Here is a 25,049-nt window from a genome sequence, read left to right as displayed (position 1 = left end):
AGCATATTTTTCTAAATACTTTGATAGTTCTTTCCTAGTCTTCTGTTATTGCATATAAAAGAATGGAGTTTGGAATAAGAGGACCAGAGGAGATACGGGGTAGGTAGCCAGAGAGACCAATGGTTAATGGTGCGAGCTTCAGAATTAGGCTGCCTGAAGTTGTTACTTCATTAATTTGTTCATTTGTTACTTGACACATTTATTTATTAACTATATACCGAGTACTTATTATCTGCCAAGCATTTTTGTAAGCACTGGGAGTATAGTAGCAGCAGGGTCCAGCAGTTTACCATTGTTGTGATCTAGGAATATTTATTCATCTAAAACTTTAGTATTCTCACTTCACTGATAAGGAATCTAATAGTATCTGTTGTCTGGGTTAAGATTATCTTGAAAGTGTCTCGTACTGTTCATGTAACTGCTTGTAAAAGTTTCTGTTGCCATCATTAGCATCGAGTTTTATGCTTCTTAAGCCGTAGTGTGTTGTCGCAGCACCTCAGGATATTGATAACCCTCCGTTCAGGGTTCAGTAGGTCTTGTATCACTGCTATTAGGGCCTTAGAGCCTGCATTTCTAAGAGGCTCTCGAGTTGTGATGATAACTTCTGCTTCAGAATTGCATTTTGAGTGGCAAGGCTCTGGCTCATTGGACTTGAGTCCGATCAGGGTTTTAGATTTATAGCCTTTTTGCCAGTGGTAGTTATTCTTTTGAGAGTAAGTTAATGATAAACATTCATAGATATGTTTGCAGAGGTGCTGAAAAGCCTGGGGTTTATACATGTTTGTTCCTACCTAACATGGTAAGGTTATATACTGTTTGAAGGAGAATGAGTACTGATTTATGAGCTGCTCCCAGTCCTACCATCCCCTGGACCAGATTGATGATCACTAGGACTGTCTGGGGGCGTGGTTGCATTCCCCCACCTGGATGAATGATAAGAAAGGAATTTCTTTGTAACACTTGGACTTTGTATAATGGTGATTTTTTTTATAGTACATGGTGATATCTGAATTATTCTTTCTTGGTCCTGAAACCTGCTTGCTTGAGAGGAGACTGAAAAAGCCTTAGGATTTATAAACATCTTAGAAATGACATAATGCCCCAGGGTTTTACTGCAGAGAATGGTGACTGGCCATCTGAGAGAAAAGTGTTTGGCATTTTCTATTTCTGAGCAGTTCCAGTTGTCTAGCAAATAGAATGTTCCGTTATGAACCTGTTGTAGCAGATTTATTCCTCTGTAATGTTTTGAAACATAAACGTTTATTTTTAGTGTCTCTAACAACAGTTTTTTGGGAGGGCAGTGAAACTGCCATAAGATGAGGTAAAGTTAGTCTAACAACGTAGCTGACAGGGACTCATGAAAGCTTCTCAAACTTTTTCTTTTTAAAGGAACTGGCTTACCGAAAGGAAATAGTGAGAGCTGATCTAATTAACAAAAAAGTTGGAATCAGGTATGTTTGCAAACATTTATTTACTCTTGGGGAGAATTCAAGAATAAAGTATGTGGGATCCCTGGGTGGCGCAGCGGTTTGGCGCCTGCCTTTGGCCCAGGGCGCGATCCTGGAGACCCGGGATCGAATCCCACGTCGGGCTCCCGGTGCGTGGAGCCTGCTTCTCCCTCTGCCTGTGTCTCTGCGTCTCTCTCTCTCTCTCTCTCTGTGACTATCATAAATAAATAAAAATTAAAAAAAAAAAAAAGAATAAAGTATGTACAACACTTTATCCGGAAAGAATGCTTAGGATTTTGATATCTTTTCAGAGTAAGTGATAATAAATCAACTGCTAGGGTATCTGATATCATGGAACTCAGAAAGAAAGATGATATTTCAGGGCAGCCCAGGTGGCTCAGCGGTTTAGCGCCTGCCTTCAGCCCAGGGCATGATCCTGGAGACCCTGGATTGAGTCCCACGTCGGGCTTCTTGCATGGAGCCTGCTTCTCCGTCTGCCCGTGTCTCTGCCTCTCTCTCTCTGTCTTTCATGAATAAATAAATAAAATTAAAAAAATATATTTCAGATAATGGAATATTTTAAAACAAGATATAAGCACATTTTAAGTAATCCAGTGAAATTTATGGATTGTACATTCCTGTTTCAGAGAAACTCCAGAAAATATTGCCAAGCTTCTAACCAGGATGTATTTAAAGTCAGAAGTAATAGGTGATGGGAATCAGATTGAGATTGAAATCCCTCCAACCAGAGCTGACATTATCCATGCCTGTGATATCGTAGAAGATGCAGCTATTGCTTATGGTTATAACAACATTCAGATGACTCTCCCGAAAACCTACACCATAGCTAATCAAGTAAGATTGCACCCTTAAATAAATACTCCTTATTGTTAGAAACTGATTATTGAATGCCAGGAAGGCTTCCAGAAAAACAGCACATAGGAATTAAGTAGTATTTGGACGTGCTCTGCTATGAAGAGCCATTCGCTATGGAGAGGATACAAAACAGATGCCCGGTGTGGATTAGAGTAAGTTCAAAACCTGTGATGACTAGTACTTGAAGAAAGACAGGTTTCAAGTTTGGAGCCCTTTTGAATCTTGAACTGGGGAAATTCATGTTCCGAACTTGGCCTGAGGGCAGAAGTAGTTTGGTGGGGAAGAGGTCAAGTGGGGGTTTGTGCCATCTGTATAGGAAGGAGAATCGGGGTAGTGGGGAGGGAGGCAGAGTGGGGTGGTGTACCAGCAGTATCAGTAAGGATGGAAGAGGGTTTGCCTTTTAATGACATGTTCTGTATGCACGTTTTGTTACAGGAAATTTCATTGAGGTGGCATAAAGTTTAATATCTTTTTTTCAGTTTCCTCTTAATAAACTCACAGAACTCTTAAGACAGGACATGGCAGCTGCTGGATTCACGGAAGCGCTGACCTTTGCTCTGGTAGGTCTCCTGTGCTGTTTGTGCAGCTGATTGTTGACACAGAATCTCAGAATTGTTGTACTCTGGTTCCTTATGACTTTACAACATATAGATTGCTAAAATTTTCCAGGTTCTAGAAGAATAACTTGTTACTTGAGATTGTACAGTTTCTAGTGAAGAAGTGTTTCCTTTTTTAGTTACAAAAAATCATGGTCAAAAGTCTTAAATGACAGATAACAGTGTATTTTGTACTCTTAAGGAAGTGTCAAGTATTGAATTCATAATAAATTTCATAACCAAATTGATGAAGTTAGAATTTTTAGCCTTAATTTGGTTGTGTCTGTGCCCACTAGATGCCGCCCTAGTTAAGGGTTTGTGGACTGTTCCACATTAAACTTCTTTGTCTTTGAACATGTTCACGACATTTGCTTTGAGTTGGAAAGCTGACATAAAAGGCCTAAATCAGGAAATGAATTTTATTACAAAGAAGAAGGAAATGTCCTTCCCCCACCAGATTGACCATTTGAAAAGAATAAAAAGCCTGTGCCATTTATAGTTTCCTCTTCTCGTAGTGAGCATTTGTGAGGAGTCGACGTGTTGTTCTGGAGTGTTCAAGTAGGTGTCAGCGTAATGATGTAGGGCAAAAAACAAAACCAAACAAGCAGAACGACTCCATTTTCTCCCTCCAACTCAACTCCAGACAGACTTCTCTATCTTAGATGTACAGGGAACGTGGTGGTGGGCATTACATTACTACCAGTTTGTGGGGAGAGGGTAGTTGGAAAGGAGATGCAGCTTCTCTCCCTTGATTGAGCATTCGTAATTCATAGGGTGCTAACCTCGGAAGGGACCTTTGAGATCTTCTAGTTCAGCGTTGTCATGTTTTTGATTCAGCAGTCCTTTATTCCGCATTTATGGAGCATCTGTTGTATGCCAGGCATGAGTAGGAGTAAGGAAGCCTGAGGTCAACAGGAGAAGAACCTAATGAAGTGTACACGGACAGCATGAGGACCAGGACCGGAGTCCTAGCCTTTTGGCTTTTAGAGCAGTGCTTTTCTGTTGTCTCAGCCAGTGTGTGCTTGGTTCGTAGTACCATGCCGTTCGTATGTATATGTACAGTTGTGAACATCAATGAAATAGAGAAAATAGTACTGAGAAATGTGTTTCATTTTTAAGAACTAAGTAGCATAGGATTAATTTGAAAGGATTCAACCTGTACAGAACCATGTAGAGTAACCCATGATCGGTCCCCTCCATTTCCCCTTAGATTCCAACCCTATTTTCCTCCCCAGAACTAACTGCTGTTCAAACATTGGTGTGTGTACCTCCCTGCCCTTGTATATAACTAGTGAGTTTTGATTTTGTGACCATGTGGCCCTGTGTACATATACTCTGCCTGACTGTGGCTGCTCTGCAGGGAGAATTTATCCTCTGTCCAGGGCTTCATGCATGTGATTCCATCTCCCTGCAGCACCCTGCAGAACGTGTTCCTATCTTACACAGCAGGTGATGTAGGTAGCCTGTCCCATTCCTTACGGCCAGTCTGCTGTGGGCCAGGGACTCCGGGCCAGGCCTGTGTGTACCTAAGGCTTGTGGCTGAGCTGTCCACAAGTAGTACCAGAAACCATCTGTCCGGCTGTCCGAAGTCCTCTCAACACATTATCACCATTGGGAAAAGGAGTAGTGGGTGCTAGAGGTTCAATGTCATTACATTACATGTTACAGTTTTCTTACTTAGATCTTATGTTGAAATTTCTGTATCTCTGAGCCTCATATCTAGTTTTGTAGGAGAGAAACAGAGCTGTTTCTAAAATGTAGCCCTTTATTTTCCAAATACAAGTAGTTGTTATCTCATCATGATTTTTACTATGTCTGCATACTAGTTGTAATATTTTAAATTAACTCACTTTTAAAGCTAAATATTTACTTATAGCCTTAGTATAAGAATATTTATAAAAATCATGGGCTTCACTGACCTATTATATTCTAACACTTTAAAAGAAACACTTTAACATTTAAAAATATTTAAAAATGTTTTTTGCTAGCTCCTGCCACTTTGTCACCTTGATTTCACACTGCTTCTAATCTGTCCCTTGTCCTCCATTGTCATCATGGAGTATGAGGCCACTCAGATACCCCACATTGCCGTGAGTTTGTAGAACACTTCTTTTACATACACAGTACTAGTTCTGCTTGAGAATAGATTGCATTATTTAAATTGCACTTCCTAATTAATCACATTATATCTTGTAATAAAAACTCCTCCATGCTGGGGAGAAAATCTGATTATTTCCAGCGGGCCTGCCACCATTCTCCACCTCTGCAGCCTGACAGATCACAGAGCTCTTGTCTGCTCTGCCTGGATGCAGCTTCAGTATCCTTCCCAAGAGAGCTCAGCAGGAATCATTAGAATGGGCTTTGACATAAAAATCTAAACGTGTGTGTGTGTTCTAGGAAAAACAAACTAGTCCTTGAAGGCCACTTTGTAGAATAGCGCGATAGGCAATATCCCCTAATGTTGGAAAATCATTCAGTAATCTGATGGTGTATCAGTTTTTATGTTAAGTTTTAAACTCCTTTTGCAACAGTTAGCATTAATATGTGATTATTCTTAGTAATTTATTAATCATCAATATTTTTTGAGCATGGTTTGTGCCAGGTACTTTATTTGCATTATCTTGTTAACTCATTTATTAGATGTGATGCATCTAATAGTTTTATTTTCATAATTCTGTCATCCTGGTTTTTTAGTGTCACAGATATCTTTCTCTTTTTTGGAGCGTGAGCAGTTTAGGAGTTTTTTGCTCAGAGCTTTATCAAGCCCCTATGCAAAGAAGTTAAACGATCAAGTAGAAAGAACATTGGGCAGAATTCGGGCCACTTGAGTTTACCATTCTACCACAAGTCAGTATGGATCTAGCAGGGCTTATCACGGTAATCAAAGCCATAGGAACACCAAGGTGGGGAGACAGTTTGACAGGAGTCATTCGGAATATTTTTATGGAAGCAGTAGACCTTGGGGGATGGGAGTGGGTAGGGTGGAGAAGGCATTTCTGGTGAAAGTAAGGAAGAGTGTAAGATTCAGAGAAGAATGGGTTACTAATTGTAAGAGACTAGACTGGAAAGGTAAATGGAAGGCTAGCTTACGAAGGGCCCAAATACAGTTGTACCATCAACATGTGAAAAACTTCCCTTGCCTCTCTATCATAGGTGGAACTCCTTATAAGAGTTCATGTTAAATTAGATCTGCAGTGGCCCTGAATTAGTTGATGTATTTATTATTAACTTCTTTATATAAAGAATCTACATTATTATGAGATTATAAATTGACTTACAGCATTAAATACTTTGTATATTAAGTTCAGTCATTGTTTTTCTTTATGTTGCATGTACTTCTTAGTGCTCCCAAGAAGATATTGCTGATAAACTTGGTTTGGACATCTCTGCAACAAAGGCAGTCCACATTAGTAATCCTAAAACGGCTGAATTTCAGGTGAGAATTTTAAGTAGGTAAGAATTTGGGTAAATACTGAGAGGCAGTACATAAGTTATACTTAAGATGACAATCTTAGAGCTTTTTAAAAATCTCTTCTTGGATAAGATTATAGTTCTTACATAACTTTGTTGATGGATTTTGTTTTTAAAGACTTCCAAGATTTTTTTTTTTTTTAAATTATTAGCACATCGGGAAGGAGCAGAGTTAGTTTTTTGTTTTAAGATTTTATTTTATTAGAGTGTGTGCATGCATGAGCAGGGGAAGAAGGAGAAGCAGAGTCTGAGTGGGGCTCAGTCCCAGGACCTTGAGATCATGACCTGAGCCGGCAGATTCTTAATTGACTGAGTCACCCAGGTGCCCCTAAATTTTTTTTAATTAAAAATATTTATTTGAGAGAGATAGGATGAGAGAGAGCACAAGCAGGGGGCGGGGAAGAGAGAAGCAGGCTCTCCACGGAGCAGGGAGCCTGAGATCATGACTTGAGCCGAAGGCAGATGCTTAACTGACTGAGCCACCGGGCACCCAATTAAAATTTTTTTTTAAAGATTTTATTAGAGAGCATGTGTGCACAAGTGAGAAAGAGCAAATTTGGGGGGGGAGGCGCAGAGGGAGAGGGACAAGCAAACTCCCTGCTGAGCAAGGAGCCTGACTGGGGCTCTATCCTAGGTCCTTTGAGATCATGACCTGAGCTGAAACCAAGAATGGGACATTTAACCCAGGTACCCCATGTTGATGAATTCTTAACACTTTTTAATCTTTTCTTGATTGGTTTACAATTGTGTTTTGCTTCCTTTGTGCTATCTAGCCCTCTTGTCTGAACTTTCCATTTTATTCACTTCAAATCAATTGATTTTAGTACTATTTTCAGATTTCATCTTTTCTACCCATTTTGTGAGTCAGCAGCCCTTTCCTAGCATCTCCATTAAGTCATTTACCTTGAAATTAGTTGCAACCTCAGTTCTTGACTATACTGCCTCCATTTTTTTTCCACAGTAATCCTCTAGTTCAATGGCAGTTTCACATGGAGTTCAGGAATATTTCAGTGAGAATACTCTAAATGTTAAATGATACATTACTACATTAGGAAATTGCTTTTAAGTGCTGTTCTTATAGTTTATAATGTCTTTGTTCATGAAGGACTTCAAACCATCTCCTCTCTCATACTGGTCTGCTCTCATTCTCTTTTTCTTACACATGCAATTCTTTGATTTTCTTTAACACTGGCTTAGATTCAAGGGGAATCTTAGAATTGGGAGGAAATGCTTTCGAGAAAATAAATGCTTTTATAATATGTGAACTCTGACTTGAGATAGTTTCTATGAATCTTGATTTTTCACATCTGTAAATGTAGGGGATGGAGTCTTAATAAGTTCTAAAAATTTTTAAAGCTCTGAAAATGTTAAAATTTGGAATTTTAAAAGTTAGATTCAATCTCCTCACTAATGTGGTAGATTTAGGCTAGACTACTATTTAAAGAAATAACTGATAATATTCATCAAGTACATAAATTATTTCTCTGTATTCAGGGTCAGAACTTGGAAGAATTCTTACGCCAATTTGAAGGATTGTAATAATAAGGTCCACTAGCTTTTCTACTGCTCTTGAAAGATGCTCATGGGGTTCTTTTCAATAAGAGACACTCAAATCCATTTGGTAGACGGATTTTTCAGTAAATCTTACTGAATTTTTGAGTTGATTCCAAATTTTCCTTTTTTACCCAGTTTCATTTATCAAGCCTGATAGATTTCTTAAATGTGGTAATGTTCTGTAGGGTTTACATCCTGTATTCTGTTATATCTAAGTGGAAGGAAAATCAGAAACACATTAAATATACTATAAATAGCTATAGTTTTAATACACTTTCAGAATCAGTATTTTTGCATAAAATCGTTAGATGAGCCCATCTTTTAGACTAGACAGATTCTGTATTTCCCTCCTGCTTTTCTAGTAGGTATGTCCTACCATTACTAATGTGGCTAACAGGTTTCTGTTTATTTATGGTTAAACGTAAGGTTGTTTATGGGCTTGTAACTCAGTTTATTGCCTAAGCCCATTCTTTCTCTTGCATAATTCTTAATTTGGGGCTGTTTTCTGACAGATATGTTAGAGAATGGATGAAAAGAAAAATGTCAGTTAAAAGATACAAATTTTTATTATAATGATAAAAAATACAGAATATTAATCACATTCCCCCAAATTAGCAATAGTATTCCTTAATATTCTTAAATGTCCAGTCATTGTTCAAATTTTCCCGGTTATCTCAATTTTTTTAATAGTTTGTATGAACTTCATTTGAATCCCAAGTCAAAATTGATGTGCTTAAGTCTCTTTTAATCTACAGATTGTCCCCTCTGTGTCTGTCTTCTTTGTGCTTTCTTCATTGAAGAAACTGAGTCATTTGTATTGTAGTTCCTACAGTTAGGATTTTGTTAAATACATTCCAGTGGTCCCTATGTTTGTAGTAAATTGGTGGGTAGATCTAGAAGCATGATTGGATTCAGATGTAATTTTTTGTATTGCTGTGAGTTTTTAAACAAGCAAGTAAGGCTGATTTATCAAATGGGGGGGTGGGGAACACTAGGAAAACCTATTTACAAAGATAGCTTATTTATATTCCAGTAAGTTAAGCCTTCTTTTAACATTGTAGTTTCATTTGTATAAGTGGTTTGAGCACTTTCTCTCCAGCTGTGAATGGGAGTGATATTTACGAAATAATAGAGTTGAAGACCAGTAGCAGCAGGTGGTAGAGGGACCAGATCGGAAAGGTGTTCTCTTTCCATAGACACACATTCTACCAGAGTGTCTGTGTCGGGGCTTCCTGTTATGCCTGTATGATCTAGGAAGGGCTGCTGTTTTAGCCTAGGTGGTCAGAGCAGCCTTCTGTGGGGACCTATTAGCCAGAAACCTGAAGAAAGTAAGACCACCACATGTGAATCCAGAGGAAGAATGTATGCTGTAGAAGAAGGGAGGGGGTGTGGAGGTCCGAGGTGGAACGCTGTTTTGCAGAGCGTGGCTGAAACACTGTAAGCCTGTGGGGAGCAGCAGGTATGGAGGGTGGAAAGGTAGCCAGGGCCATTCAGGTAGGACCTAATGCAGGGCATGGATTTTATTCAGAATGATAGAAAGCTGTTGGAGTTTTGAGCATGGAGTTTCGTGATCTGATGTAGGCCTTAAAGGATCACTGTGTGGAAAACAGGCCATAAGATGCCAGGAGTGGAAGCAGGGACACCAGCTTAAGCTCATGCAGTAGTCTGGGCAAAGGGTGTAGTGGTGCTGGTGTCTGCTGTGAGCCCAGGATCTTAACAATGATGCCTTATCACTGCTCATAAATCTCTTCTGGGAACATGATGTGTTGAAAGCTGACTTATCTCCTGTAGCTTAGAGTGAGAAATTTATTTAAGACAGAAGCAGGGAAGGTTTTTCTTTTTCTTTTTTTTTTTTCTTTTTAGAAGTAGAATATATGTTTATATTTCTTTGGGTACTAAGTTGAACACCATAGGCACAGCTTGCCCTTAGTGGCTGCCTTATTTCTTTAGTGCTTACATATTTGTGTTCTCTTTTCTCACTGTTATATTTTAATTGCATTTACATTTTCCCTGGCCATGGTTTTAAAGGATTTGATTAATTTATATTTAATATATTTGAATGCTTGTATTTCTTATAATCTCATTTAATTTATAAGATAAATCGATATGAAAATTTATATATTTGCAATCTTAAAAGCTAACTTTTAATTTTAAATATGATGCTAAAATAACTGATCCTAGCTACTGGCACTGTATTTATAATATTTTCTCAGTTTTTGATCACATTTTATGATTTTTCATTTTGTAACTTTGGAAGCCAGAGTATTTTCAGTTTTCTTTTGTCTTGGAATTGAAAATTATAAATGATTTGGATATTTACACATTGCATTTTCCAAAGGAGTCCTATTACTATGAAGCTGAGTTCTTTTGGCCTTGTCTTAGAGCCAAGTTAGCTTGGGTTATTTGGTCAGTGCAATTTCGTGTCTTCTCCTGTAGGTGGCACGCACTACCCTTCTTCCTGGCCTCCTAAAGACCATCGCTGCAAATCGGAAGATGCCCCTTCCTCTGAAGCTGTTTGAAATCTCTGACATCGTAGTCAAAGATTCTAGCAGAGGTAAGAATGAGTCACCTTTCATTTGTACACTTAAAGCAATTTATTGTGAGAATTTCACCTCTGTACAAAAGTGAATAGTATAATCACCCCCATAAATCCAGTACCTACCTTTAGCAGTTTTATTGGCACATGGCCAGTCTTCTTTCATCTATACTCCAGCCTACTTCCCCATGTTATTTTGATGTAATTCCTAGACATCTTACCATTTCACTAGCAGACACTTTATCATGTATTTCCAAAAGATATGTGTATCTAAAAGATAAAAGATACCACTTTTGTTTCTTAAAAATAACCCATCCAGCAGCCTGGGTGGCTCGGCAGTTTAGTACTGCCTTCAGCCCAGGGTTTAATCCTGGAGTCCTGGGATCGTGTCCCACACCAGGCTCCCTGCATGGAGCCTGCTTCTCCCTTTGCTTGTGTCTCTGCCTCTCTCTCTGTCTCATAAATAAATAAAATCTTAAAAAAAAAAATAATAACCCATCCACTTTGTGTTTAAATTTTCCCAATTGTTTCATAAATTTAGATTTCATGATTGATACAAATCCATCCAAGCAAGATATTGAGATATTTGGTTGCTCTCTCTTCTTTTAGTGGAAAACAAATCTTAAAGAACTTAACATTTATGAAGAACCCTATTAAAACCTCAGTTTGGGCACCTAGGTGGCTCAGTAGGTTAAGTGTCTGCCTTCAGCTCAGGTCTTGATCCCAGGGTCCTGGGTTTGAGCCCCATGTCTGACTCCCTGCTCTGCAGGGAGCCTGCTTCTCCCTTTCCCTCTGCCATGCCTCCTGCTTCTGCTTGCTCTCTTTCTGTCAAATAAATAAAATCTTTAAAAAAAAAAACCTCAGCTTGAAGTACGATGAAACATTTTCTTCTATCTTGAGGTTTATGTGCATATCATTTTTAAGTATTAGATATCTTGTCATTCCAGTTTAGCAGTGGCTATTCACCATCACTCTTGTAATAGTTATTGTAAATGTGTTTTACCAGGTTTTGTCTTGACTACAGGCTGGACTTGTTGCTTGGCCCACCATTTTGAACTCTGAGGTTCTTTAATAGACATATATTTAGAGTAGTACTTAAACCGGATTGCCAGAGATGTCTGTCAGACTTACAGAAGTCTGTTTGGAGCTGCATATGAGATCATTTCTTGGTGAGCAGTGCCATCAAATGACTGAATTCCTGGCAGTATTTCTCTGGTTCCTTGGATTTAACTCTCTAAGTCCTAACCATGTTTATTCAGGAGTTTTACTCCAGAGTGCAAAATTCGGAGTGTGTTCTTTATCAGCTGTCAACAGCAAAGGCCTTTTTCTCAGCTTCTCCTGAAGAAGATAATATGGCATTATTCTGACTACCCTGAGTAGTCAACAACTATGGACTGTAAATCAGCCTATCTTAGGTAATAGAGCCATGCCACTTGACTATATGTGGACCTTCCATAGCAAACTTTTCAGCTAAAGCTGGATTCCATTTGCTCCCCAGGATGCAGCCTTGTCTTCAGTTAACAGCATCGCCTTGCATTTGTATGGTGCTTTATAATTTTCAAGAATTTAAAAAAATATACCGTTATTCTTTTGTTAATCTATCTTTTTGAGGCAGATAGGACCAAAAGACATTGTCCCCACCTAATATATAGGAAAACTAAGACCAGTAGTAATTTGCCCGAGGCTGCATAAATTTTGGACTTAGAGATAGGGCCAGAATTTGGTCTCTGTGCATATATCCTTAGAGAATAAAAGTTTATTTTACTATCCATCTACATAGAATCTTCTCTGGGTAGCCAGTCTGTGGTAGAAATCAGAAAACATTTATAGGGCCAGCTATAAGTAGTTCTGAGTGTTCTTGTTCTTCAAATCCTCCATTGGTACAGATAACTAAGAACTTGTTAGAATTTTAGTGTCAAATTTTTCTGTTAACTTCAACTCCTTTCCTTTCATCTTAGCTCTTTGAATTGTAGGTTTTGATCCTTGGTGATCCAGGCATATTTATAAATATAGGGTAGGGTTAATTATACTGAGTTTCCTCAAAAGTTTTATGTTTTAGTGTTCCCAAGTTGGGGATATATTTACAATTGTTAGATCTTCTTGTTGGAAAGACCCCTTTATCATGATATAATGCCCTTCCTCCCCTCTTGTTACACTCTTTGGTTTAAAATCTAGTTTGTCTGATAGAAGTATGGCTACTCTGGCTTGCTTTTGTAACATCTATTGCATAATAAATATTTCTCCATCCCCTCACATTCAATCTGCAGGTGTTTTTAGGTACAAAATGAGTCTGTTTCCTCAGAAGTATTATAGTACTATTTCTGTAGTAGGCCTCCTTCCTAATGGCAAGGGCTCCCTACAGGGCTCTGCAGGGCTGGGCATGCTTACAAGCAAGCAGCTCAGAGTCTGGAGGGTGAGGAACAAGCTGGGGTCCCCATGATTACCATAGGAAATTTTCACTGTAAGTGCGCAGCACTTGACTATATTGAAGTCCTTGGTAGGGATATCTTCACTGTTTTTTCTATCGTGTCTTTTGGGAAGGCCCAGACATAGACTCCACTCTGCCCCGAGACCCATGCTTGTAGATAGCCTCGCCTGTTGAGAGCAAGCTGTTGTGCTGCACAGGTGCTGTAGTCCGTCGTTTAGTAAGTCATCCTGGTGATAACCCCAGAAACCTACTCTGTATACTTTTTTTTTTTTTTTAAAGATTTTATTTATTTATTTATGATAGTCACACACACACACAGAGAGAGAGAGAGAGAGAGAGAGAGAGGCAGAGACACAGGCAGAGGGAGAAGCAGGCTCCATATAGGGATCCTGACGTGGGATTTGATCCCGGGTCTCCAGGATCGCGCCCTGGGCCAAAGGCAGGCGCCAAACCGCTGCGCCACCCAGGGTTCCCTACTCTGTATACTTTTTAACTCAGATTTCCATTTCTGCTGCACTTTGTTTCATCAGAAGGAATAGTTTTCGTCTCTGTAGCAGACCTATTTTATTTGCGTTTTTAGTTTTGATTATTCCACTGTTTTCCCTATGGGAACATTTTTATCTGACATTATTTTTGCCTGCTGTCTTGTACTTATGGTTTATTTTCTTTAAAATTTTCTATCCTGTTAGTAAAATTTGAGGAATGAGAAGAGGTCAGTGTGCTCAGTAAGTTTACCATCTTAAAAACCTAAGATTGCTTTGGGGTGTTTTCTCTCTTTAAGTAGACCTGGATTTTATGTCATAACAAATAGCTTTTCTGATGGATTATTCTACATATGTACAAGTGGACTCCCTACTTGTCATTCAGTGTACATAGAGGATTCTATAGGAAAGGCAGCATAACACATCATGGATTTACTTAAGACTGTACAGCCAGCAGGAGTACTTGGTTTTGAGTCATGGTTCTGCCACTAATGAGCTGCTTAACTTTCGAGAGTTTATTTAATTTCTGTGTGCCTGTTTTCTCATCTGTTGCAATGGGGATGACAATAGCACTAACTAGATTTTTTGTAAGAATTAAATGAAATTGCATTTTTAAAAGTTCTAGCCATGTTATAAGCACTGTTTCATGTCTTTTTTTACTGCTAGAGTGTTAGCAGTCCCTAGGGCTGGATACGTAGCATCCTGGTCTATGGTAATTTTCTGCGAGAATGATTTGGAAACTTCTGGCCATTAAAGGGTTAATGTCCCCTTGCGGACACTAAAAATGAGGCACTCGGAACTCATTTTTATCCTAAATTTTGATTTAACTGACTTCTGCTTATCTTTTTTAGGGTTTCAAAACCAAAATATACTGATAGGGCAATTTACTAAAAACAGGAATGTTATGTTTTTAGTCATTCATTACCTACTTCTCCTGAATGAATGAATGGAGCACATACATATATTTCACTGCCTTTCAAACCAGTAAGCGTTTTTCTGTTGGATTTTATATTAGCCATTTCCTCCTAAATATTCAAACTTTTGAAAAAAGAATTTAGACCATTAAAAAGTGAAATGATAGATTTCCAGTAATGTGTTAACATCCTCGATTTTCATTAGTGGGGGCCATACCCAAAGTGCTGGTTCAGAAGGGGAGAGATGTGTGGCAAGGGTGAGCAGGACACTCTAATTCATTGTACTAGCAAAAAAAGTGTTTTTTGTTTTGTTTTTTCTTTGCTAGGGTCTGGTTGGAATATAAGAGAAAGAGTTTCCAGTCTTGAGGAAGACGGACTGGTAAATGGGTTTTTATAGGTGGGTTCCCTGATAGCACACAGGAGTGACAATTGCCACTGACTTGTTCTCTAACATTAAGGAAAATCCCGGCTCTCAGCCTCCTGTCAGTTTTGTGTAGGCAGGCGTATCTTCCACAATGGAAACGAAGAAGGAATCTATGCTGGATTTCAATATGCCTCTCACAAATTTTGTTTGATTTACATTCCTGTAAGTGTAAATGAAAGCCTCCTAGCTCCTGTTTTCATGCTTGACCTCATCAGACAGTTTCTTATGCTCTGGTGGACTTTTTGGTTGACTGTCCATGTTGTGAGACTGTCAGGCCAGCAGCCTCTTTAGCAACTAAGTCAGGCACACTTCTCGGATATTAAGACTTCCACTTGAAGTCCGACACATTCCAATTCTTTGAGGCTGAGCCAGTCACTGCATTTGTTGAGCAAATCTTTGTAAGATCCAAAGTTGCTGCAGTGTTGTTAAAAATTAGTCATGACTCTGGCAACTAAGCTGATTTATACCTTTTGGGAAGGGTGGCATGTGTCTTTGGAACAAGAAGTTAAATGTGGACTCTGCTGTGGGGTAAATTTTCAGCTTTATAACGGAAGTCAATAGAAGCAACCTTGGAGCTATCAAATAAGGCTGCTGTGTGAGTTATTGATTGGTTTCAGTTGTCCATCCTTTCGTTGGATGTCAAGAATAACTAAACTATAAACAAAATAGCAAATTACTTTAGAGGAGCAAAGGACCTACTTATAAATTGCTAATCTGTGTGCCCAGAAAAGCAACTATATTTTGCAAAGTCCAACATTCTGGCTTTTTAATATTAAAAGCACATTGAATCCTGCCTCCACGGATTATTTCCTGATGGTCCCTGAGACTGCCAGCATGCCTAGAAGCTCCCTGGGATGGCAGAAGAGAACACGTCACTGGGTTGAGCCCAAGGTTAAAAGGGACCATAGCTTCAGAAAGAGAACTTAGTTTGGCTTTGTAAAGGGTATAAGGTCATTTAAAGGTAGCATGATAGAGTCGTCCAGTTGTCAGTTTGACCGACATCTGTAGAGAATCCTGGTAGTCAAATCACCACGCACTTTAGTGTGAACTACTCGAAGACTTTGAGTTTTCGTATTCTAGCAGATGGAGTAGTAGGTTACAGGCCCTTGACGACGTGGAAGGCTACAGTTCCCTCACTTGCCTTAGCAGGCATTCTCACTCCAAGCCTTTGCTTCCTGTGCAGACCATTCCTGCTGTCTCCAAAGCATTGCTACAGTCCGGTATAAGCTGCATTTTATCTGCCCGTCAGATTGTTCTGGTAGTTTCTAAAATGTCACATTCTTCCTGAAGCTTTTTTTTCTTAAAGATTTATTTATTGGAGGGCAGGGGGGAGCACACGCACAAGAGGAGGGGAAGGGGCAGAGGGAGAGCTCCCCGCTGAGCACAGAGCCCAGTGTGGGGCTCAGTCCCACCACCCTGAGATCATGACCTGAGCCGAAATCAAGAGTCAGATGCTTAACCCCACTGAGCCACCCAGCACCCCCTTCCTGAGGTTTTTCTAAATCAGAGTGATCTATTTTTTACCCTGACTTGTTTAAATGTGGAAATCAAATCTTTTAATGTTAATCACAATATATGAGATTCTAATTCCTTTTTCCTCCTTGGGCCACCGTGGCTGCATAGAACATAAGTAATTCACTGTTCTATGATTTGGTTTGTTCTTCCAGTTTGCTCTTTCTACCATTCATGGATCTGTTATATATTGTAACCTACTGAATATAAGGACCAGATCTTTATAGTTTTTTCTGTAATTCTTTGCTTGATAAAGAGCTCAGTAAGTGTTTTCATTGTGAGCTTGTGAAATGCTTAAGATCTGAGAAACTGTCCATTAATTCTGTAGCCATCAAATAATGGAAGATTATTTAGCATCCACATGTGGAATGCAGTTTTCTGAGGAGAGCTTATGTCATCAGTCTGGTTTAATTTAATTTTACTACTTCATATTTTTGGCATGTAGAATTTCTAATTAATAATCCAAAAAATATGGGTGTAAGGAACATTGACATTAACAATACTTGAAGTAGCATCATTCTCCTGTATGATGGCATCTTAATTGTAAATAATATCATTTTTAATATGGAAAGTTATTTTAGTACATTTAGTTCCACATAGTTAAAATCTGCAAACATGAGTATAATATGCTCTGTCATGCATTGCATATCATATTTTTTTAATAGATAAAAATCCATTCCAGGTTTATGTTAACTAAAAGCCAACCCATAAGGTTATAACTTTTTCCTTCATGCATTGAGAAGGTCATAGATTCTCCCCCACACATTAATTTATTGGCTTTCAGCATTACAAAATAAAAAACAACCTAGACTTTGGTGTTATAATACAGAATTTTTTTTTTATAATACAGAAATTTTAAGGGAAATTATTCTTAAGTTTTATGTTCTTAAATTTATTTGTGCCACCTTTAAAACTTTCATGGATATATATTAAGAGTAATTCTGTTCTTTTCATATTAAAGTACACGTATCCAACTTCTCCCAAATCCTTCTTAAAATTAGTTGCCAGATATTTTCTATGCACATACGACCATTTATTTTACATTTCCCTGTATAGCTGTAGATAACAGATAAATACTTCTAGTGTTGGGGCGCCTGGCTGGCTCAGTTGGTTAAGTGTCTGCGAGGGCTCTGGTCATGATCTCAGGGCCTGGGCTTGAACCCTTTGTGTGACTTCCTGCTGAGTGAGGAATCTGCTTCTGCCTCCCCACTTGTGCTCTTTGTCCACTCTGTCTCTCTCTCCAATAAAATCTTAAAAAAAAAAAAAAAAAAAAAAAACTTTCTAGTGTTCACACAGAGGGAGTTATGCTTTACCTGTCCTGTACCTACCTTTTCCCTATGAACACCTTCTGTCCATCTCATTCTTTTTAATGGCTATGTAATATTCCATTGTGTAGCTGCATTATAATCCAGACTATTATGAATATTTAGGTTGCTACCAGGTTTTTGCTAACATGTCTGTTGTAATGAATATCCTTATACCCTTGTACTAATTTATATTTGTAGAAATAGATTGGTCATTCCATAGGTAAACACGTTAAATTCTTGCTGTCTTAAATTCTTTTCCTTTTTTTTTTTTTTTTTTAACAAACTTATAGCCCTACCACCAACCAGTGTATAAAGGTTCCTTTTTTCACATATTAGTTTTTAGGGTGTATGTCTTTACAGGATTCTTGTAGCTACTGTGAATTATTTAATATTACATTGAAATTCTTAGGGAAATATGTAAAATTTGCCACATTAGCTATAATCTCTTAGGTACCAGTATTAAAGAAATGGATTGGATAGAATGCATTAAAAATCAGGGTGCTTCATTTTATTTTCTCAGTCTTGGCCAGACTACAGACTACTAATCTCATGCTGTCAGCCACTGATTACTGTGGAAGCCTTTTTGGTTTTTCAGTAGCCTTTCTCCTGGCATCTATATTTAGGCCTTCAGGTGAATATGAAAATAGAGATAGAGTTGTTTTCTTGAAGACTCTGCCCTTTTCCAGGCTGTCCATATAGAATAATATAACCTTAACACCCTTAATTTGCTTCTTATCATGGGTACTTTAGTAGTGAAAGAGGATCTACACCAAGCAGGGGCCCATTTGAAAAATTTGAGTTGTAAGCAATAGTTTTACTTTACTGAGGGACATTATGTACCATTCTTTTTTTTTTTTTTTTCCTCCTCTTTTAAAAAATCATTTGGCGTGTTCTTTCAGCTTATAAACTTGTAGCCGGCCACCCCCCTCTGTCCTTTGGGTGGTTTAGATCAGCCTCTCCAGGCAGTACTTTGAAGTCTGCAAAATACATTGGTAATTTAGGCTGACATACTTGGCAGGCCCATTTAAAAAGGAGGATTGTTTGATGGCATGACACAAGAGGTCTGTTAACTGAGTTTTAAAGAACTGAGGCATTTCCAACAAACCCTTATTTTGGCATGAAATTTAAATAGTTCTTACTTTGTGGCATTCAGTGAGTGAACTTCCTGTGATGTAATATGGTCCCTCAGTGCAAAATACTAGGAAATGAGAATTTTACTATACCTAGCAGTTTCTCCAAGGGAGTAATGGGTGGAACTGAATATGTGGTTATTTCCTCCTTTAATTCAATTCGGCTACAGTAAAAGGGATATATCAGCAAGATGGGAGGAAGGAAGTCTAGAGGGAGTAGTAACACTTGGGAAATGTGGAATAAATGGCCAATCAGTGGTGGGTGTTGGAGGGGCAGCCTAAATAGTTTCTTACAAGGCCCTAAAAACCCTGCAGCTTTTCTTTAATATTGGAGAATCGAGTCCAGAAATACATAGCTCATTTGTGTGTGTGTGTGTGTTATGCAAACATCTTGAAACCTTCCTTGAATAGAGTATAATTTTAAGTCCTATATTTTTTTTATCTTAAGTTCATCCGTCAACTTGTTCTAAATTCTAAGTCTTTAAACCAGATGTTGCTCCTTTTATCAGAAAGGTAAGTTTTACATAGTTTGGAGATCAGGAAAGAAGTATTTCAAGGCACAAAGCTTTCCAGTATGTTGCTAAGCTGTCTGAAAGCTGGCATTACTGTTGGGCTCTTCTCTCCCAGCAAAAATGGAACAACAAAGTAGTTTGAATACATGTCTGTGTGTTAAAGTGGAAGCATGTGACACCAACAAATGGGTACCACATGGCAAAGATACCCAGGAGCAAGTCAGTAATATGAAAGGGATAATTTAGTTCTGTTTCATTTCATTTTTTTCCCTTCAGGGAGTATGCGTGTATACGTGAGCGTGTGTGTTCCTTCAGAGAAATCAAGCCCCTCATTTTAGTTTATGCATGTGGTTGGTTTAGTGAGGTTTATGCCTGCCTGGTTTTAATATTAACCTTTATTCTTACACCTTCAATTAGAGCATTTAGATATACCAAATCTCTTCACTCTTGCAAATGGAAATGATAGTGACAGTGATACAGAACTTCCTTTCCAGCATCAGCTGGCTGACTTCGAATGTGACCCACTGTCTGGGTCTGGACCTGGTTAATAGTATGTGTGTGTGCTTACCTCCCTTTCTAGGCTTTAGTCATTTATTCAGAAATTGTTGAGGGTTTAGTCTGCAGGCCCTGTGCAGGCTTTGACCATCTCCCTCTAGGGATACCTAGAGCGGAGTGCCCTGAACCCAGGAGGCACTAAAATGTTACATGGCAAGAACAATTATTTCTCACGTGTGTTGGGTCAGAAATTTAACTCCAAATACACTTTCCATGAGTTTAACAATCCTGTTGATGGCTAGAAACTATAGTTAATGGACTTCAAAAATACAACACTTGAGAATACTAAAGTAGGTGACCTATCAAAACCAGTTCAAGAATGTACATCTTTGACTATATTAAGTAGGTATATATCCATACTTAAGTTTGCTCTTAGATTGTTTTCATCTAAGTTCTTTAGAGGTTTTTCTCCTCTAAATCCTTTAGAGACTTAGAGATTTCCAGAGTTTAGTAGAAAGAACATGTGTTGTAGAGCCGGTCAATACTGGACAAATTCTGCTTTTATAACTTATTAGCTATGTAACTATAGTTTGCTTTAACCAGTTGGCTTGACGCTGGGCAAAATCTTTCTGAGCCTTTGTTTCTCCATCTTTTTTTTCCTGTCCTATTTTATAGGGATAATAAAACCCACTTTACATGGTTGTCTTGCAAATTAAATAAGATTAGAGATAGAATGATAGGTACTAAGATAATTGGTTGTTAGTTTCCCTTTTCACCCCATTTATGTGCTCACTTTTATATTACTTTAATAGTGTCTTAAAATACCCTTGTTTTATTTGGTGACCTGGAAGGTAAGAGACCTTTTATGTTTTGTCAATGGGAATGGCTAAGGGAATAAATCTATGGAAGAACTTTAGCTCAGTACGTACTAATATAAATGTAACATATGGTTTAAGAAGACTGTAAAGCAAACATTACTGTGACCAAACTAACAGAGTATTGCCAGTATCTAAAGCTTCTTGTAAGGCTCTTCCCCATCATATCACTACTCTTTACCTAGAGTAATCACTCTCCTAACTTTAGTGATAGTTACTCCCTTCTTCGCTTCAGTTTTCCAACCTATGTGTGTTCTTTAAACAATATAATTTAGACTTTTTGAACTTAATGGTCTTTTTTTTTTTCCCCAATATGATAAGCATTTGCTCTAGCTCTTAAGTTTCATAAAGATGCTTTTTAGCCCCAGAGTACTTTCTTAAGTAATGGTCACTATGGCCTTGTGGCCAATTCTTTTATTTTTTTCAGATGTAGGTGCAAGAAACTACAGGCATCTCTGTGCTGTTTATTACAACAAGAATCCTGGGTTTGAGATAATCCATGGGCTACTGGATAGAATTATGCAGTTGCTTAATGTCCCTCCTGGTGAAAAGAAGGGCGGATATGTGATCAAGGCATCAGAAGGTAAGACTGATAGCTGAAACCAGAGTTAGTGATAATGTAATGAAGGGTCCAGGGCTCTTTTTTTGATAGTTTTTCAGTTTAGGGTGGGGAAGTGGGAAATAGAGCTTCATTTCATTTAATTTTTAGTATTTTCCAGAAAACATTCCTTTTCCCTGCAGCATCTTAGAGAAATGCTTGTAGAGCTCTTTCTAGTACTACACAAAATACTTTTGTTCCAGCTGGGTGTGGTAGCCCTCAGTAACTGGCACCATCAAGCCACCAGCGCTATGGTGAGACTTCTGAACTCAGAAGTCCAGACTGGAAGCTTGGAGAACCTAAACTGATTATTTGCTCAAATGCTAGCTACATGTCTATAGCTTTTAAGGCAAAAAGCCTGACAAATTATCCTGAGAGATTTCACATGTTAATTAAGTCATAAGGTTGAATGAGGAAGAGTGAGAATCCTGTATAAAAGCCCAAGTGCAGTAAAATGTGTTGGAGGGTTTAAGTTAGGCTAACAGGATAGGGTATATGTATTACTAACGCACCTGGCTTTGCATCATGTGAGGAGTTCTGAAGTTTTTGCTTTTCGTATCCCTAGAGTTTGAATCTGAGTTTTGTTTTGTTAGGGATCCAGAAACAACTTGAAAGAAATATTTGACCACTTGTTCCTACTGCTTACCTGACAAGTTTTTATAATTATTTGGCATCTTAAATTTCTAACAAAACATTTTTTTAAAAGTGTTAGTTGGCACATATAGTGGTTTGAAGTTTAGAGGACATATTTTTGTTTGTTAGATTTTTCTTAGTCCTCATAGATTTTCTTTATTGGTTTGATTTTTTTTTTTTAACTTGAAGACTTATTTTGAAAATGCAATAATCCTGAAACATGGGCCTTTTAGGTTGAAGATGTATGAGGTTATTTATTTATTTACTTATTTATTTTTTGGTTATTTTTTTAAATGAAATTGAGAGATTAAATATGGCAGAGAGTTACGTTTTCTTCCACATCTCTCATTAGTAATTATCCAATGAAAACGTGTTATTCTTCTAGAACTCTGGAGTTTAGAACTGGATCTTGGAGTTGAGCAGGTACAATTTCCTGGTTTGACAGTGAAGGAACCAGGACTGGGCAGGTCGAGTGAGCCCAGCTGCGTGTCAAGGCTCCTGCTGCCCAGTGCTGCTCCTACAGCACCAACTTGCCTGCCTTCACAGTGCCTTTACTAACTCATTCACCGCTTTGCTCTTCTAGCATTCTCTTTCAAGATGCGGTCATCCAAGTGAATAGAAACCTGAAAGCTGATGTGGCACATCTTTTTACCTTCTGAAGTCTTAGAAACTTCCCTTCATAAACAGATTAACTGGATAAAAATCAGTTCTCTGAAACAGATTATGCCATGTATAGGAGTCCTTGATTTTTTTTCTTCAAAGGTTGCAAAGAGCTGAAGTGGTAAATTGGAGCATAGACTGTTATGGATAGGATACTTATGTATAACTTTTATATTAATGGAGTGCCTTGAAGTTTCCAAAGAGGGAAATAGTGCAACGGAGAGCACCTGGGAGAGGATTAATGAGCTTCTGGGAAGTCAGATGGGCATTTGAAAGAAGGAATAGGTGGAGACAGAAAGCAAGACAGGCCGCATGAGCAAAGATAAGTATAATGGGAAACATGGTCTAGGTCAGTGTGGTCTGACTATAAGGTCAGGAGGAAGCTTAAGACTACAGCTAGAGTTCTGGATGCCAGAAGGATTTTAGCTAATCGGGGAAAATATTGAAGTGGGTGTTTTTTGTTTTTGTTTTTTGTTTTGCAAGTAAGTGATATGACTTAGATCCATACATCTGAGGGATTAATCTGGCAGCAGTATGGAGGTTGGGTGGCATAGAGAATAGGGGTAAAGAATGTTTGGAAGGTATTAGAGCATATACTGTCATATAGCCTATACTAAACTATAGTGTGAGGGTGTGGACTGGAACATCAGCACCGGGCATCGCTATGTCAAGGAGAAGACTGACTTAAACTTTTGAAGGGTAGGAGCTACAGCACTTAGCATTTGGGAAATTTCATCGATATGTGCTGCTTGGAACCTTTTATAATACTAACCAGAATGTGTCAATCTTCTTAAAAGTTAGATTTTTATAATTCTAGGCCTATAATAATATTTAAATCCTTTATTGTTTTGGTGTTAAAATATGTAATGCTTAGTACTTAATTTCCCTAATATGTAGATGTCTGTTTTGGTTTGGAGTGTTTTTTTTTTTATTATTATTAGAAAATGCATTCATAAACTTCAACCTTTTCATGTAGTTGTAGATTTTCATGTTCAGTTTTTTAGACCAAGTTGTTACTATGGTTTTGATTTAGTATGAGGACAGAGTCAATATTCTCTTTCCTTTTGAATTTATTTAGGCTTTCATAGTAGAATATTCTAATGTTTTAAAGTTTTATGTTTATGAAATGCCCTAGATTTAGGAGTTTGAAAAGCTTTGGTATAGCTTCTTTATGTATATGGGTGGCCTGGACCAATACATACTTAAGTATATCTAAACTGGCTATTTTGGGAAAATAAAACAAGGTATTTACTTCTGCTGCCCCATCACCAGCATTGGCCACATCTTTTTTTTCTAAGTGCTTTCTGTAAGAACCATCAAACCAAAATGAATTACTGTCATTCTAAATAATAGTTCCTCATTTCTCATAGGCATTTCTAAGTCTATTTTGTTTGATGACAAACATGATCTTTTTTTATGGTTAAAGAAATCAACACTTAAAGTAAGTGGTTTGTCAAAATAAAGTCAGTAGCAAAGCTGGTATTCATCTAAAACTTCATGTATGTATTACATAGATCATGTAGATGTACATATAGATCTCCTAAGTAAATATGTGAACACAGGAATTTGGTAGTAGTCGTGTGTTTGGCTACATCATTTCCATCGATTTATTGTTATTTTGCATATAGCTTTTTCTGCAAAGAATTGGTCTTCACAGTAACAAAAAGAATAGAAGCAGATTAAGAACTACCATTCTTGATTACTGAGTTGTCTTCTTTTACTCTGGCATATGGTGTACTTTTTAATAATTAAAAATCCCTGGTGGCTTTGCATTTATAGTTGAGCTAAGTCTGTTCACCAGAGATTCCTGCTAATGTGAGTTCATTGGCAGTTACACCTAATTTCTTCTGTCTTTTCTAATGAATGCCACCACCTTCCTTTTGTGCTGTGCTGTGCTGTATGGTGGTCATGGTGAGTGGAACAGAATTTGATTCCCCTTTGAGAAATGTGGCCCTGTCTGTTGTGAGAGAAATCTGGAAGCTCATTTGATCGATCATTGCATTGATCCCAAAGTGTTCTGTTGACACTGGAGTGTAACCTTATTTATTATGAAGGCAGTAGCTCTCTGCAGCCTGACGAGTCTGTGGTGCAGGAGCACTACTGGCTCATGACTGCAGCCAGAGGTAGAAGCTGTGGTCTCTTAGTCTGAGTTTTCACTTGCTGAGCATGTTTGCACTTAACATAGCCTGAGATAGACTATAGAGTTGATGATAGAACAAGGGCAGTTAAGTGGTAGGAGAAAAAAAAAAAGAACCTTGAACTTTTTAGCAGGCTATAGAACCTTTTGAGGGTTTCAGAAGGGTTCAGCTCAGTGTTTTAATGGCATTTGATCAGATTACTGCAGCATATATGTTTATGCCTCTCACCTTCCCCTCAGCTCTTTCTCTTTAGTGGTTTGTTGCAAACTAAATAATGTATGTCAAAATGCATTTATCCTTTTCAGAAACCACTTTTGGACAAGAAAAAAAAACTCAACATTTTTGTATTTAGGACAGTTACGTGGTTGCTGGGCAAATCTGTGGCAAAAATAATTTCTTGTAGGAGGTGGTAAGCTTTGTGTACAGTAGGCTGCATTTGGTGTGTATTTTTCCCCTTTTT

The 25,049-nt window shown here is 38.1% G+C and overlaps 1 protein-coding gene across 1 annotated transcript in view; it reads left to right on the top strand.

The window, feature by feature from the left end:
- Positions 1-25,049, top strand: part of FARSB (phenylalanyl-tRNA synthetase subunit beta) — a 66,975-nt gene that overhangs the window by 24,261 nt on the left and 17,665 nt on the right. The window contains exons 11-16 of the mRNA XM_055344971.1: positions 1,390-1,451; positions 2,096-2,303; positions 2,804-2,884; positions 6,264-6,356; positions 10,382-10,499; positions 20,988-21,143. Of these exons, the coding sequence (XP_055200946.1) occupies positions 1,390-1,451; positions 2,096-2,303; positions 2,804-2,884; positions 6,264-6,356; positions 10,382-10,499; positions 20,988-21,143 (718 nt within the window). The remainder of the gene's footprint in view (positions 1-1,389; positions 1,452-2,095; positions 2,304-2,803; positions 2,885-6,263; positions 6,357-10,381; positions 10,500-20,987; positions 21,144-25,049) is intronic.

The sequence above is a fragment of the Nyctereutes procyonoides genome, unplaced genomic scaffold, assembly GCF_905146905.1.
Source record: "Nyctereutes procyonoides isolate TBG_1078 unplaced genomic scaffold, NYPRO_anot_genome, whole genome shotgun sequence".
In the NCBI taxonomy this organism is placed as follows: domain Eukaryota; kingdom Metazoa; phylum Chordata; class Mammalia; order Carnivora; family Canidae; genus Nyctereutes; species Nyctereutes procyonoides.
The sequence above is the reverse complement of the archived record's forward strand: the minus strand, read 5'-3'. Positions and strand labels throughout refer to the sequence as shown.